This window comes from Bombina bombina, chromosome 4 (assembly GCF_027579735.1).
Source record: "Bombina bombina isolate aBomBom1 chromosome 4, aBomBom1.pri, whole genome shotgun sequence".
NCBI lineage: Eukaryota > Metazoa > Chordata > Amphibia > Anura > Bombinatoridae > Bombina > Bombina bombina.
The window spans coordinates 611,518,950-611,535,449 of NC_069502.1; the positions used below are offsets into that span (position 1 = coordinate 611,518,950).

Below are 16,500 nucleotides of genomic sequence, written 5' to 3' on the forward strand. Positions count from 1 at the left end.
ATACAGAAAAATACAAATAATCCCTAATATAAAAAATATGTGCGTGGATCCTTTACTTCCTCAAATAAATACTGGCAATCTCCTAATCAAATAATATCCTAGAGAATCAGATGTGCAGATACTAAGTTCCAAAAACAGAGATGCAAAACTAAATATGAAAAATAAAAAATAAAAGTCTGGGTGGTGATATGAACAAAGTCCTGTTGTAGATTATAAAAGTCAGTTAAAAATCCAATTCCTGGTGTCCCTTGATAGGGTCCAATGTAGCTGATAATCCTAACTTTATGAGGATCCCAGTTCTGATCAATACAAACAATACCTAAAAGAAGAAAAAGAAAAGTGCACTAAACAAACAGCCTATGGGGTGTAGAGTATTGGTAAATAAACTCACCCCACTCAGCAATATCCTGGAAATATGGCAAGCCTCACAAATCGTATCTCGATTGTCCGTCTACGCGTTTCGGCCCTCTGATGGGCCTTTTTTGAAAAAGGCCCATCAGAGGGCCAAAACGCGTAGACAGACAATCGACATACAATTTGTGAGGCTTGCCATATTTCCAGGATATTGCTGAGTGGGGTGAGTTTATTTACCAATACTCTACACCCCATAGGCTGTTTGTTTAGTGTACTTTTCTTTTTCTTCTTTTAGGTATTGTTTGTATTGATCAGAACTGGGATCCTCATAAAGTTAGGATTATCAGCTACATTGGACCTTATCGAGGGACACCAGGAATTGGATTTTTAACTGACTTTTATAATCTACAACAGGACTTTGTTCATATCACCACCCAGACTTTTATTTTTTATTTTTCATATTTAGTTTTGTATCTCTGTTTTTGGAACTTAGTATCTGCACATCTGATTCTCTAGGATATTATTTGATTAGGAGATTGCCAGTATTTATTTGAGGAAGTAAAGGATCCATGCACATATTTTTTATATTAGGGATTATTTGTATTTTTCTGTATCTTTACCCAACGGAGAAGTTTGTAATCTCCCACTAATGTTAAGTTTGTTTTATTTTTTATATTTTATCTGAACATACCGGTATTGTTCTAGTTAGGTTTGAATTGATTTATACTAATTTCACACCAATTGCTTGTATAATTTGTTATATTATTTTTTTTCACAAAATTACTTTATCTTTGGCTCACTGTTTCTATTTCTAATTTGATTTTTATTTTCATTATTTTTTGAATTTTGAAGATTGTGAGTTTGGATTGTGTATTATTTTAGAATCTTTTTCACGAATCATATTGTGATTTTTTTGATAATATCACATATTCTGCACATATTAGATTGCATACTTCTTTCTCCAACTTGATTGTAACATTAATCACCGGATATTCGTGACCCTAATTTCACTTGCGCAAGTGTAATCTGTTATTGGGTATCTGTTACCCCAAATCTTACTCAAGTTCTTAACATTTCCAGTTTTATTTTTCACCATTAGTTCAATGCTCCTTCAGAATCGCATAGTTGACTGATAGTAGTCCAAACCTGGACTTGTAGCTATAAGCTCAGATTTTTATACTGTATGAAAGACAGAATTTTGAGATTTCAAAAATTCCTTACTGTATTTTTATTGTATTTTATATTGTATTGTGATGGAATATATGTGATGGGTTTGATTGTATATAACCCATATTGATTAAAAGGAATTTTAACGGATATTTGTTGCACTTAGATTCCTAAGTTTATTTTCTTGGGAACTATTTGATATTGATTAGCCCTGTGATATACCTTAGCCCCCTGTGGCGCTCCTATATATACCAAACTGTTGTAATTTCTTTAAGATCTGATAGGGGATCTTCTTTATAGTGTAGCAGGTATATTATCACTATAGGCGCTGGAAACTTTATTTCTGTTGCTAATGGAGGATCAATTTACCATAGAGTTAATTGATTCTTCAGACAAGGGTAACCTTTTTAGGTTTCCAAATAGATTCAGTGTCCATGACTTTGTCTCTGACGGACAAGAGACGTCTGAAATTGATTTCAGCCTGTCGAAATCTTCGGTTTCAATCATTCCCTTCAGTAGCCTTATGCATGGAAATTCTAGGTCTTATGACTGCTGCATCGGACGCGATCCCCTTTGCTCGTTTTCACATGCGACCTCTTCAGCTCTGTATGCTGAACCAGTGGTGCAGGGATTATACAAAGATATCACAGTTAATATCTTTAAATCCGATTGTACGACACTCTCTGTGGTGGACAGATCACCATCGTTTAATTCAAGGGGCTTCTTTTGTTCTTCCAACCTGGACTGTGATCTCAACAGATGCGAGTCTGACAGGTTGGGGAGCGGTATGGGGGTCTCTGACAGCGCAGGGGGTTTGGGAATCTCAGGAGGCGAGATTACCAATCAATATTTTGGAACTCCGTGCGATTTTCAGAGCTCTTCAGTCATGGCCTCTTCTGAAGAGAGAATCGTTCATTTGTTTTCAGACGGACAATGTCACGACCGTGGCATATATCAATCATCAAGGGGGGACTCACAGTCCTCTGGCTATGAAAGAAGTATCTTGAATACTTGTATGGGCGGAATCCAGCTCCTGTCTAATTTCTGCGGTTCACATCCCAGGTATAGACAATTGGGAAGCGGATTATCTCAGTCGCCAGACGTTGCATCCGGGCGAATGGTTTCTTCACCCAGAGGTATTTCTTCAGATTTTTCAAATCTGGGGTCTTCCAGAAATAGATCTGATGGCTTCTCATCTAAACAAGAAACTTCCCAGGTATCTGTCCAGATCCAGGGATCCTCAGGCGGAGGCAGTGGATGCATTATCGCTTCCTTGGAAGTATCACCCTGCCTATATCTTTCCGCCTCTAGTTCTTCCAAGAGTGATTTCCAAGATTCTAAAGGAGCGTTCGTTTGTTCTGCTGGTGGCTCCAGCATGGCCTCACAGGTTTTGGTATGCGGATCTTGTTCGGATGGCCAGTTGCCAACCTTGGACTCTTCCGTTAAGACCAGACCTTCTATCTCAAGGCCCATTTTTCCATCAGGATCTCAAATCATTAAATTTGAAGGTATGGAGATTGAACGCTTGATTCTTAGTCATAGAGGTTTCTCTGACTCCGTAATTAATACTATGTTACAGGCTCGTAAATCTGTGTCTAGGAAGATATATTATCGAGTCTGGAAGACTTACATTTCTTGGTGTTCTTCTCATCAATTTTCCTGGCATTCTTTTTGAATTCCTAGAATTTTACAGTTTCTTCAGGATGGTCTGGATAAAGGTTTGTCTGCCAGTTCCTTGAAAGGACAAATTTCTGCTCTTTCTGTGCTTTTTCACAGAAAGATTGCTAATCTTCCTGATATTCATTGTTTTGTACAGGCTTTGGTTCGTATCAAACCTGTCATTAAGTCAATTTCTCCTCCTTGGAGTTTGAATTTGGTTCTGGGAGCTCTACAAGCTCCTCCTTTTGAACCTATGCATTCTCTAGATATTAAATTACTTTCTTGAAAAGTTTTGTTTCTTTTGGCCATCTCTTCTGCTAGAAGAGTTTCTGAGTTATCTGCTCTTTCTTGTGAATCTCCTTTTCTGATTTTTCATCAGGATAAGGCAGTGTTGCGGACTTCGTTTAAATTTTTACCTAAGGTTGTGAATTCTAACAACATTAGTAGAGAGATTGTGGTTTCTTCATTGTGTCCTAATCCTAAGAATTCTAAGGAAAGATCATTACATTCTTTGGATGTAGTAAGAGTTTTGAAATATTATGTTGAAGCTACTAAGGATTTCCGAAAGACTTCTAGTCTATTTGTTATCTTTTCTGGTTCTAGGAAAGGTCAGAAGGCTTCTGCCATTTCTTTGGCGTCTTGGTTAAAGTCTTTGATTCATCATGATTATGTTGAGTCGGGTAGAACTCCGCCTCAAAAGATTACAGCTCATTCAACTAGGTCAGTTTTTACTTCCTGGGCATTTAGGAATGAAGCTTCGGTTGATCAGATTTGCAAAGCAGCAACTTGGTCTTCTTTGCATACTTTTACTAAATTCTACCATTTTGATGTGTTTTCTTCTTCTGAAGCAGTTTTTGGTAGAAAAGTACTTCAGGCAGCTGTTTCAGTTTGATTCTTCTGCTTATAATTTCAGTTTTTTTCATTATAAGATTTAAACTTTGTTTGGGGTGTGGATTATTTTCAGCAGAATTGGCTGTCTTTATTTTATCCCTCCCTCTCTAGTGACTCTTGCGTGGAAGTTCCACATCTTGGGTATTTATTATCCCATACGTCACTAGCTCATGGACTCTTGCTAATTACATGAAAGAAACATAATTTATGTAAGAACTTACCTGATAAATTCATTTCTTTCATATTAGCAAGAGTCCATGAGACCCACCCTTTTTTTGTGGTGATTTTGATTTTTTTTGTATAAAGCACATCTATTCCAATTCCTTATTTTTTATGCTTTCACACTTTTTTTCTTATCACCCCACTTCTTGGCTATTCGTTAAACTGATTTGTGGCTGTGGTGAGGGGTGTATTTATAGGCATTTTGAGGTTTGGAAAACTTTGCCCCTCCTGGTAGGAATGTATATCCCATACGTCACTAGCTCATGGACTCTTGCTAATATGAAAGAAATGAATTTATCAGGTAAGTTCTTACATAAATTATGTTTTTCCATGTCTGAAGCTAGCATAATCTCCATTGTACTCTAGGAATACATCGCCTTAAGAAAACATTACCAAAGAGGAAAGTGGGATTCATGGCTAAAACCTATGACCCTATTGCTCCAATAGCTGAAGAAATAAGTGAAGAAGCGTGTCTTCTGTGTTTTGATGAATTCCAGGTAAGCCCTTCCATTGATATGAGAACTACAGACTCTGCTCTGAAAATAAATAGCAATAAGGAAAGCTGCATTTCTTTGCATACTAAAAGGGAATATCTGAAGACCCTACTGTATGTTTCATTTTCAGAATTGCTATGTGTTAATGGAGGTATAGAATTGGTAATGTAAACTGAAAAGCTAAGTGGAGAGAATAAAATGGGAGAAAAAGTGTGAGAAGAGTGCTAAAAATAAATAACACAAAGGAAGAATGAAGGGGGATGAAGAGAAAAATATATGTGAAAGTAGGGTGCAAGATGTGAGTGAGAATGGGAAGGAGATGAATGAGAATCTATTACCTAGTAGGTTTTCTTTCATGCGGAAGATATACAACTTCTGAGATAAAATTGAATACCTTTGTACAGTATGGGTTTGGCTATTTTACTGCTACATCTCTCTAACTGGGTGCACCTAGAATACACATAAAGGATTGTGGTATTATTATTCCTCTCAGAGGTTCAGCAGGGTGTCACCTTGGCCAGATGAGGCTAACAGAGAAACCAACAATTATCTACAACAACTACAACTTGCAACAAAATCTAAAAGACAGTTATTACTTCCCCTCTTTCACTTTTCCTAAGATAACATTACCTTCTGACTTCTTACAGTTGACACAGTTTGAGGCACTAACTGACTCTCCTCCCCCTACATATCTAATCTCTTTTTTCATTGACTACTTTTCTATTACTCTTTCTAACCTGTCCATAAAGACTTCCCTTCATTAATGGGCTGTACTAGGGATCTTTGCAAAATACCTGTCAAAAATGTGGTCTTAATTGCCTTTCCTGAGGTCCCGTTTCTAACTGTTTTTTATCCTTGTTGTTGCACAGATTCCAGAACTGCAACATGTTTTCCCCACTAGCTACATCTCGGCTACACCATCTCCTTCCTTAGCCTAGACCCTATTAAATATTTACCTCCAGTCCTAAGTACCTACTAACAGGTCAGATTTACAGATAACATTGGGTGAGAGCAGGTTTGTAACTAGGGTTAAAGAGCATTTGATTTCACTTGTGCTCTAGTTCAGGTATCCTTAAAATGTAAGATATTATTGAGTAATAAAGACAGAAATAATAAAAATTGTACCTTTGATTCCAAACTCACCATCAAGCCTCATATTCATCAGTTTAAACAGCTTTTTCTATGAGGAAACAAAAATCCATATTCTCTGTCTCATTTACTATTGTAATGTTGATTTAATTTCTCCAACATAGGTGTGTCCGGTCCACGGCGTCATCCTTACTTGTGGGATATTCTCTTCCCCAACAGGAAATGGCAAAGAGCCCAGCAAAGCTGGTCACATGATCCCTCCTAGGCTCCGCCTACCCCAGTCATTCTCTTTGCCGTTGTACAGGCAACATCTCCACGGAGATGGCTTAGAGTTTTTTAGTGTTTAACTGTAGTTTTTATTATTCAATCAAGAGTTTGTTATTTTGAAATAGTGCTGGTATGTACTATTTACTCAGAAACAGAAAAGAGATGAAGATTTCTGTTTGTATGAGGAAAATGATTTTAGCAACCGTCACTAAAATCCATGGCTGTTCCACACAGGACTGTTGAGAGCAATTAACTTCAGTTGGGGGAACAGTGAGCAGTCTCTTGCTGCTTGAGGTATGACACATTCTAACAAGACGATGTAATGCTGGAAGCTGTCATTTTCCCTCTGGGATCCGGTAAGCCATGTTTATTACGATTGTAAATAAGGGCTTCAAAAAGGGCTTATTAAGACTGTAGACTTTTTTTGGGCTAAATCGATTGATTATTAACACATATTTAGCCTTGAGGAATCATTTTATCTGGGTATTTTGATATAATAATATCGGCAGGCACTGTTTTAGACACCTTATTCTTTAGGGGCTTTCCCAAAGCATAGGCAGAGCCTCATTTTCGCGCCGGTGTTGCGCACTTGTTTTTGAGAGGCATGGCATGCAGTCGCATGTGAGAGGAGCTCTGATACTTAGAAAAGACTTTCTGAAGGCGTCATTTGGTATCGTATTCCCCTTGGGGCTTGGTTGGGTCTCAGCAAAGCAGATACCAGGGACTGTAAGGGGTTAAAGTTCAAAACGGCTCCGGTTCCGTTATTTTAAGGGTTAAAGCTTCCAAATTTGGTGTGCAATACTTTTAAGGCTTTAAGACACTGTGGTGAAAATTTGGTGAATTTTGAACAATTCCTTCATGTTTTTTCGCATTTGCAGTAATAAAGTGTGTTCAGTTTAAAATTTAAAGTGACAGTAACGGTTTTATTTTAAAACGTTTTTTGTACTTGTTATCAAGTTTATGCCTGTTTAACATGTCTGAACTACCAGATAGACTGTGTTCTGAATGTGGGGAAGCCAGAATTCCTATTCATTTAAATAAATGTGATTTATGTGACAATGACAATGATGCCCAAGATGATTCCTCAAGTGAGGGGAGTAAGCATGGTACTGCATCATTCCCTCCTTCGTCTACACGAGTCTTGCCCACTCAGGAGGCCCCTAGTACATCTAGCGCGCCAATACTCCTTACTATGCAACAATTAACGGCTGTAATGGATAATTCTGTCAAAAACATTTTAGCCAAAATGAACACTTATCAGCGTAAGCGCGACTGCTCTGTTTTAGATACTGAAGAGCATGACGACGCTGATATTAATATTTCTGAAGGGCCCCTAACTCAGTCTGATGGGGCCAGGGAGGTTTTGTCTGAGGGAGAAATTACTGATTCAGGGAACATTTCTCAACAAGCTGAACCTGATGTGATTGCATTTAAATTTAAGTTGGAACATCTCCGCATTCTGCTTAAGGAGGTATTATCCACTCTGGATGATTGTGACAAGTTGGTCATCCCAGAGAAACTATGTAAAATGGACAAGTTCCTAGAGGTGCCGGGGCTCCCAGAAGCTTTTCCTATACCCAAGCGGGTGGCGGACATTGTTAATAAAGAATGGGAAAGGCCCGGTATTCCTTTCGTCCCTCCCCCCATATTTAAAAAATTGTTTCCTATGGTCGACCCCAGAAAGGACTTATGGCAGACAGTCCCCAAGGTCGAGGGAGCGGTTTCCACTTTAAACAAACGCACCACTATACCCATAGAGGATAGTTGTGCTTTCAAAGATCCTATGGATAAAAAATTAGAAGGTTTGCTTAAAAAGATGTTTGTTCAGCAGGGTTACCTTCTACAACCAATTTCATGCATTGTCCCTGTCGCTACAGCCGCATGTTTCTGGTTCGATGAGCTGATAAAGGCGGTCGACAGTGATTCTCCTCCTTATGAGGAGATTATGGACAGAATCAATGCTCTCAAATTGGCTAATTCTTTCACCCTAGACGCCACTTTGCAATTGGCTAGGTTAGCGGCTAAGAATTCTGGGTTTGCTATTGTGGCGCGCAGAGCGCTTTGGTTGAAATCTTGGTCGGCTGATGCGTCTTCCAAGAACAAGTTACTTAACATTCCTTTCAAGGGGAAAACGCTGTTTGGCCCTGACTTGAAAGAGATTATCTCGGATATCACTGGGGGTAAGGGCCACGCCCTTCCTCAGGATCGGCCTTTCAAGGCAAAGAATAAACCTAATTTTCGTCCCTTTCGTAGAAACGGACCAGCCCAAAGTGCTACGTCCTCTAAGCAAGAGGGTAATACTTCTCAAGCCAAGCCAGCTTGGAGACCAATGCAAGGCTGGAACAAGGGAAAGCAGGCCAAGAAACCTGCCACTGCTACCAAGACAGCATGAAATGTTGGCCCCCGATCCGGGACCGGATCTGGTGGGGGGCAGACTCTCTCTCTTCGCTCAGGCTTGGGCAAGAGATGTTCTGGATCCTTGGGCGCTAGAAATAGTCTCCCAAGGTTATCTTCTGGAATTCAAGGGACTTCCCCCAAGGGAGAGGTTCCACAGGTCTCAGTTGTCTTCAGACCACATAAAAAGACAGGCATTCTTACATTGTGTAGAAGACCTGTTAAAAATGGGAGTGATTCATCCCGTTCCATTAAGAGAACAAGGGATGGGGTTCTACTCCAATCTGTTTATAGTTCCCAAAAAAGAGGGAACGTTCAGACCAATCTTAGATCTCAAGATCTTAAACAAGTTTCTCAAGGTTCCATCGTTCAAGATGGAAACCATTCGAACTATTCTTCCTTCCATCCAGGAAGGTCAATTCATGACCACGGTGGATTTAAAGGATGCGTATCTACATATTCCTATCCACAAGGAACATCATCGGTTCCTGAGGTTCGCATTCCTGGACAAACATTACCAGTTCGTGGCGCTTCCTTTCGGATTAGCCACTGCTCCAAGGATTTTCACAAAGGTACTAGGGTCCCTTCTAGCTGTGCTAAGACCAAGGGGCATTGCTGTAGTACCTTACTTGGACGACATTCTGATTCAAGCGTCGTCCCTTCCTCAAGCAAAGGCTCACACGGACATTGTCCTGGCCTTTCTCAGATCGCACGGATGGAAAGTGAACGTGGAAAAGAGTTCTCTATCTCCGTCAACAAGGGTTCCCTTCTTGGGAACAATAATAGACTCCTTAGAAATGAGGATTTTTCTGACAGAGGCCAGAAAAACAAAACTTCTAGACTCTTGTCGGATACTTCATTCCGTTCCTCTTCCTTCCATAGCTCAGTGCATGGAAGTGATCGGGTTGATGGTAGCGGCAATGGACATAGTTCCTTTTGCACGCATTCATCTAAGACCATTACAACTGTGCATGCTCAGTCAGTGGAATGGGGACTATACAGACTTGTCTCCGAAGATACAAGTAAATCAGAGGACCAGAGACTCACTCCGTTGGTGGCTGTCCCTGGACAACCTGTCACGAGGGATGACATTCCGCAGACCAGAGTGGGTCATTGTCACGACCGACGCCAGTCTGATGGGCTGGGGCGCGGTCTGGGGATCCCTGAAAGCTCAGGGTCTTTGGTCTCGGGAAGAATCTCTTCTACCGATAAATATTCTGGAACTGAGAGCGATATTCAATGCTCTCAAGGCTTGGCCTCAGCTAGCGAGGGCCAAGTTCATACGGTTTCAATCAGACAACATGACAACTGTTGCGTACATCAACCATCAGGGGGGAACAAGGAGTTCCCTGGCGATGGAAGAAGTGACCAAAATCATTCTATGGGCGGAGTCTCACTCCTGCCACCTGTCTGCTATCCACATCCCAGGAGTGGAAAATTGGGAAGCGGATTTTCTGAGTCGTCAGACATTGCATCCGGGGGAGTGGGAACTCCATCCGGAAATCTTTGCCCAAGTCACTCAGCTGTGGGGCATTCCAGACATGGATCTGATGGCCTCTCGTCAGAACTTCAAAGTTCCTTGCTACGGGTCCAGATCCAGGGATCCCAAGGCGGCTCTAGTGGATGCACTAGTAGCACCTTGGACCTTCAAACTAGCTTATGTGTTCCCGCCGTTTCCTCTCATCCCCAGGCTGGTAGCCAGGATCAATCAGGAGAGGGCGTCGGTGATCTTGATAGCTCCTGCGTGGCCACGCAGGACTTGGTACGCAGATCTGGTGAATATGTCATCGGCTCCTCCTTGGAAGCTACCTTTGAGACGAGACCTTCTTGTTCATGGTCCGTTCGAACATCCGAATCTGGTTTCACTCCAGCTGACTGCTTGGAGATTGAACGCTTGATCTTATCGAAGCGAGGATTCTCAGATTCTGTTATCGATACTCTTGTTCAGGCCAGAAAGCCTGTAACTAGAAAGATTTACCACAAAATTTGGAAAAAATATATCTGTTGGTGTGAATCTAAAGGATTCCCTTGGGACAAGGTTAAGATTCCTAGGATTCTATCCTTCCTTCAAGAAGGATTGGAAAAAGGATTATCTGCAAGTTCCCTGAAGGGACAGATTTCTGCCTTGTCTGTGTTACTTCACAAAAAGCTGGCCGCTGTGCCAGATGTTCAAGCCTTTGTTCAGGCTCTGGTTAGAATTAAGCCTGTTTACAAACCTTTGACTCCTCCTTGGAGTCTCAATTTAGTTCTTTCAGTTCTTCAGGGGGTTCCGTTTGAACCCTTGCATTCCGTTGATATTAAGTTATTATCTTGGAAAGTTTTGTTTTTAGTTGCAATTTCTTCTGCTAGAAGAGTTTCAGAATTATCTGCTCTGCAGTGTTCTCCTCCTTATCTGGTGTTCCATGCAGATAAGGTGGTTTTACGTACTAAACCTGGTTTTCTTCCAAAAGTTGTTTCTAACAAAAACATTAACCAGGAGATTATCGTACCTTCTCTGTGTCCGAAACCAGTTTCAAAGAAGGAACGTTTGTTGCACAATTTGGATGTTGTTCGCGCTCTAAAATTCTATTTAGATGCTACAAAGGATTTTAGACAAACATCTTCCTTGTTTGTTGTTTATTACGGTAAAAGGAGAGGTCAAAAAGCAACTTCTACCTCTCTCTCTTTTTGGATTAAAAGCATCATCAGATTGGCTTACGAGACTGCCGGACGGCAGCCTCCCGAAAGAATCACAGCTCATTCCACTAGGGCTGTGGCTTCCACATGGGCCTTCAAGAACGAGGCTTCTGTTGATCAGATATGTAGGGCAGCGACTTGGTCTTCACTGCACACTTTTACCAAATTTTACAAGTTTGATACTTTTGCTTCTTCTGAGGCTATTTTTGGGAGAAAGGTTTTGCAAGCCGTGGTGCCTTCCATTTAGGTGACCTGATTTGCTCCCTCCCTTCATCCGTGTCCTAAAGCTTTGGTATTGGTTCCCACAAGTAAGGATGACGCCGTGGACCGGACACACCTATGTTGGAGAAAACAGAATTTATGTTTACCTGATAAATTACTTTCTCCAACGGTGTGTCCGGTCCACGGCCCGCCCTGGTTTTTTTAATCAGGTCTGATAATTTATTTTCTTTAACTACAGTCACCACGGTACCATATGGTTTCTCCTATGCAAATATTCCTCCTTAACGTCGGTCGAATGACTGGGGTAGGCGGAGCCTAGGAGGGATCATGTGACCAGCTTTGCTGGGCTCTTTGCCATTTCCTGTTGGGGAAGAGAATATCCCACAAGTAAGGATGACGCCGTGGACCGGACACACCGTTGGAGAAAGTAATTTATCAGGTAAACATAAATTCTGTTTTCACTTTATTCCCCTCTGCATTACATCTGTTTTGCTTCTTGTTATATCATTCTCTACTAGAAAAATCATCCTATATAATAAAAGGCCAAGTGTGTTTGTCCAAAGCTGTCATGCGCAGTAGAGACTGCACACGAGGACAAACACACCTGGCCTTCCAACTGACCTGGTGTTGTGTGGTCGTGTGGTTGTGTGGTCATGTGGTGGAGTGGGCGTGGCCGGGTGGGTGCAACATGGGTGTGGCCGGACATGAAGTGGGCATGGTCGGGCATGACGCGGGTGTGGCCGGTCGGGGCCAGATGCTGAGAGACAGAGAGCTTTAACGAGGGGGGATAGAGAGAGCAGAGGGCGGGGGGAGAGACGGCAAAAGAGAGAGGGGGGGAGAGACAGCAAAAGAGAGGGGGGAGAGAGACAGCAAAAGAGAGGGAGGGAGAGACAGCAAAAGAGAGGGGGGGAGAGACACAGCAAAAGAGAGGGGGGGAGAGAGACAGCAAAAGAGAGGGGGAGAGAGAGACAGCAAAAGAGAGGGGGAGAGAGAGACGGCAAAAGAGAGGGAGGGAGAGAGACGGCAAAAGAGAGGGAGGGAGAGAGACGGCAAAAGAGAGGGAGGGAGAGAGACGGCAAAAGAGAGGAGGGAGAGAGACGGCAAAAGAGAGGAGGGAGAGAGACGGCAAAAGAGAGGAGGGAGAGAGACGGCAAAAGAGAGGAGGGAGAGAGACGGCAAAAGAGAGGAGGGAGAGAGACGGCAAAAGAGAGGAGGGAGAGAGACGGCAAAAGAGAGGAGGGAGAGAGACGGCAAAAGAGAGGAGGGAGAGAGACGGCAAAAGAGAGGAGGGAGAGAGACGGCAAAAGAGAGGAGGGAGAGAGACGGCAAAAGAGAGGAGGGAGAGAGACGGCAAAAGAGAGGAGGGAGAGAGACGGCAAAAGAGAGGAGGGAGAGAGACGGCAAAAGAGAGGAGGGAGAGAGACGGCAAAAGAGAGGAGGGAGAGAGACGGCAAAAGAGAGGAGGGAGAGAGACGGCAAAAGAGAGGAGGGAGAAAGAGAGCGTAAAAGAGAGGGGGGGAGCAAAAGAGAGGGGGGAGAGAGAAAGCAAAAGAGAGGGGGGAGAGAGGAAAAGAGAGGTGGAGCGAGGGAGAGAGCACAAAAGAGAGGTGGAGCGAGGGAGAGAGCACAAAAGAGAGGTGGAGAGAGGGAGCAAAAGAGAGGGGGGAGAGAGCAAAAGAGGTGGAGCGAGAGAGAGCGCAAAAGAGAGGGAGAGAGCACAAAAGAGAGGGGGTGAGAGAGCAAAAGAGAGGGGGAGAGAGAGCAAGTAGTGGGACCGCTGTACTGCAAAAAATGGCCCATGTGAACAGGCTTTAGGAATAGTTATTTATATTTTGTATAGTACATTAACTGATTGTCCAACTATGTGATCAATTAGCATGTTGATGCATTTTCAAGCAGGAGAGGGACAGCAAAAGAGAGGGGGGAGAGGGACAGCAAAAGAGAGGGGGGAGAGGGACAGCAAAAGAGAGGGGGGAGAGGGACAGCAAAAGAGAGGGGGGAGAGGGACGGCAAAAGAGAGGGGGGAGAGGGACGGCAAAAGAGAGGGGGGAGAGGGACGGCAAAAGAGAGGGGGGAGAGGGACGGCAAAAGAGAGGGGGGAGAGGGACGGCAAAAGAGAGGGGGGAGAGGGACGGCAAAAGAGAGGGGGGAGAGAGTGCAAAAGAGAGAACGCAAAAGAGAGGGGGTTGAGAGATCGTAAAATAGAGAGAGCGCAAAAGTCTGGGAGAGAGAGAGCACAAAAGAGAGAGGGGAGAGAGCGCGCAAAAGAGAGAACACAAAAGAGAGGGGGAGAGAGAGAGCGTAAAAGAGAAGGGGGAGAGAGCAAAAAGGGGGGGAGAGAAAGCAAAAGGGGGGGAGAGAGGGAGCAAAAGAGAGGTGGAGCGAGAGAGAGCGCAAAAGAGAGGGGGTGAGAGAGCAAAAGAGAGGGGGAGAGAGAGCAAGGGGTGGGACCGCTGTACTGCAAAAAATGGCCCATGTGAACAGGCTTTAGGACTAGTTATTTATATTTTGTATAGCACATTAACTGATTGTCCAACTATGTGATCAATTAGCATGTTGATGCATTTTCAAGCAGAATAAACAAAACTCCAAACACTCAAAACATTATCCAAAATAATATATGAAATTACAGGTTACATCATCAATGACATCAGTGATTGGCAGACCAGCGGGATTACTATGTCTATTCTTTGTGTTACACTATATGGTAAAAAGTATGTGGACACCTCTATTAGTTATTGAGTTCAGATGTTTCAGCCACACCCATTGCTAACAGGTGCATAATATCCAGCACAAAGCCATGAAATCTCCATGGTCAAACATTGGCAGTACAATGGGTCATACTAATAAGCTTTAAATGTTGCACTGTCATAGGAAACCATCTTTGCAACAGGTTAGTTCATGAAATTTCTGCCCCACTAGAAATGTCCCAATCATCTGTAAGTGATATTATAGTGGAAGCATATAGGAGGAGCAACAACAGCCCAACTACAAAGTGTGAGGGGCCACTGAGTGCTGACGCGTATAGTGTGTAAAATCAAGAACTGTGCATCAGGCATGAGCTTCATGAAATGGATTTTTATATCCGAGCAGCTGTACACAAGCCTCGCATCAACATGCTCGATGCCAAGCGTTGTCTGTAGTGATTTAATGTGCGCTGCAGCTGGACTCTGGACTATCTGGCAGTCTGATATGAGAATCTGTGAGGCCAGGCCAACGCTACCTACTGAAATGCATAGTGTACCTACTGTAAACTTTGGAGGAGGGATAATGGTCTGGGATGGTTTTTCAGGTGTTTGGCTAGTCCCCTTAGTTCCAGTATAGTTATCTTAATGCTACAGGATACAGATACATTTTGGACAATGGGCTGCTTCGACTTTTGTGGCAACAGTTTGGGGAAGGCTCTTTCCTGTTCCAGCATGACTTTGCCCATATGCACAAAGTGAGGTCCATGAAGACATGGTTTAATGAATTTGGTGTAAAGGAACTTTACTGGTTTACACAGAGCCCTGACATCAACCCCACTGAACACCTTTGGGGATGAGTTGGAATGCTAATTGCAAGCCAGACCACCTTTTCTTATTCTTTTTAAAAAAAAAAAAAAAAAAAAAAACACACATAACATACAGACACTCTCATTTAGACATTTCCAACATGTATCTTCTAGTTCTATATAAGTCCCTCTTGATGATAGCTCATTCAGGGTCCGGCATGATCTAGCTTCTAGTTTCATCCTAGCACAACACCTTCCACAAAACATTTTATCTGTTTTATATTGCTTAGGAAGAACAGCTATAAAAATACAAAAAAAAGTACAACCCCACTATAACTATCTTATCCTATACAACTAAAGGGTACTAATAAAATCCCTTGCTTCCTGGGGTGATTTCAAGGTCACATTTTCATTATTTATTCTGAAACAAATTTTCGCTGGGTACATAAGTCTTGCCTGAATACCTTTTTGGATTAGTGTTGAACAGAAAGGGGACATCTCTCTACGTTTCAGGGAGGTTTCGCTGGAGAAATCTTGGAATAGCAAGATATTTTCATGTTGTATCGTTATTGGTCTTTTTTGTTTAAATTGTCTCATAATCGTTACCTTATCTTGAAAGTTTAGGTATTTCACCATAATGGGTCTAGGTCTTGTTAAGCCATTAGTGTCTGTTCTAGGGGTGCCCATCCTGTGTGCCCTTTCCACCAAAAATGATACTTCAGATGTTTGTAAACCTAACAGTGCTGGTAAGTCTTTAGAGGCAAATTTAATTAACTCAGCATCTTGCAATTGACCCGATTCAGGATAGCCTATTATCTTTACATTATTTCTGCGTGATCTATCCTCTAGATCTTCTATCTTTGCCTGCATGGTTCTAATGATGTCATGTTGGGCTTTATACCTATTTTCTTGGACACTCATCTGATCTTCCAGCTCTGAAATTCTTGTTTCTGCCTCCACTAATCTGCCAGCAAACTGCCTAACTTCATCTGTAAGACCAGCTATTTCTGCTTTTATTGACGTAAGCTGTGGCATTATTAAGTCAGATATTTGTTGGACCAAATTTTGGGGGTCAAAATTGCCCGGCTGTATCCCTTGAACCTCCATACTCTGTTCTAAATCAGGGCTTTTTATTTTTTTATCTCGCTGTTTCGGTGGCATTGCTGGCAATTTATTTTTAGCCGCTGTGACAAATCTTTCCATTCAAAATGAAAAAACTAGTGTGCAGAAAAAAGAAAGAAAGGAAGGGAGAACTAATTGTCCCCCGTGTGTTCTCAAATCTTAGTAAATGTGTAATTAACCCAAAAAAAAAAAAAAAAGTGAAAAAAAGTGCAGTGAGAAGGAGAAAAAAAAAAAAAAAAAAAACCAAGTGCAGTAATATGCCCCCTTAGTAGGGTGGCAAAGTGAATATGACGCCTAGCAATTCCCTTGAGTAATTAGTTACAAAGATATACCCCAAATTAAAGGCCTACCTATTTCTCTACGGTCAATCTCTGATATAGCTTCCTTACACACTATCCTAACACCCTTTTTGTTGGAAGGAGGTAACCTTAGTGTTACCTTGAAACTCAA

At 42.2% G+C, this 16,500-nt stretch overlaps 1 protein-coding gene across 3 annotated transcripts in view; it reads left to right on the top strand.

Moving 5' to 3' along the window:
- Positions 1-16,500, top strand: part of AFG1L (AFG1 like ATPase) — a 763,812-nt gene that overhangs the window by 306,165 nt on the left and 441,147 nt on the right. For all 3 annotated transcript variants that reach the window (XM_053710609.1, XM_053710610.1, XM_053710611.1), the window contains one exon: positions 4,660-4,790. In XM_053710609.1, the coding sequence (XP_053566584.1) occupies positions 4,660-4,790 (131 nt within the window). The remainder of the gene's footprint in view (positions 1-4,659; positions 4,791-16,500) is intronic.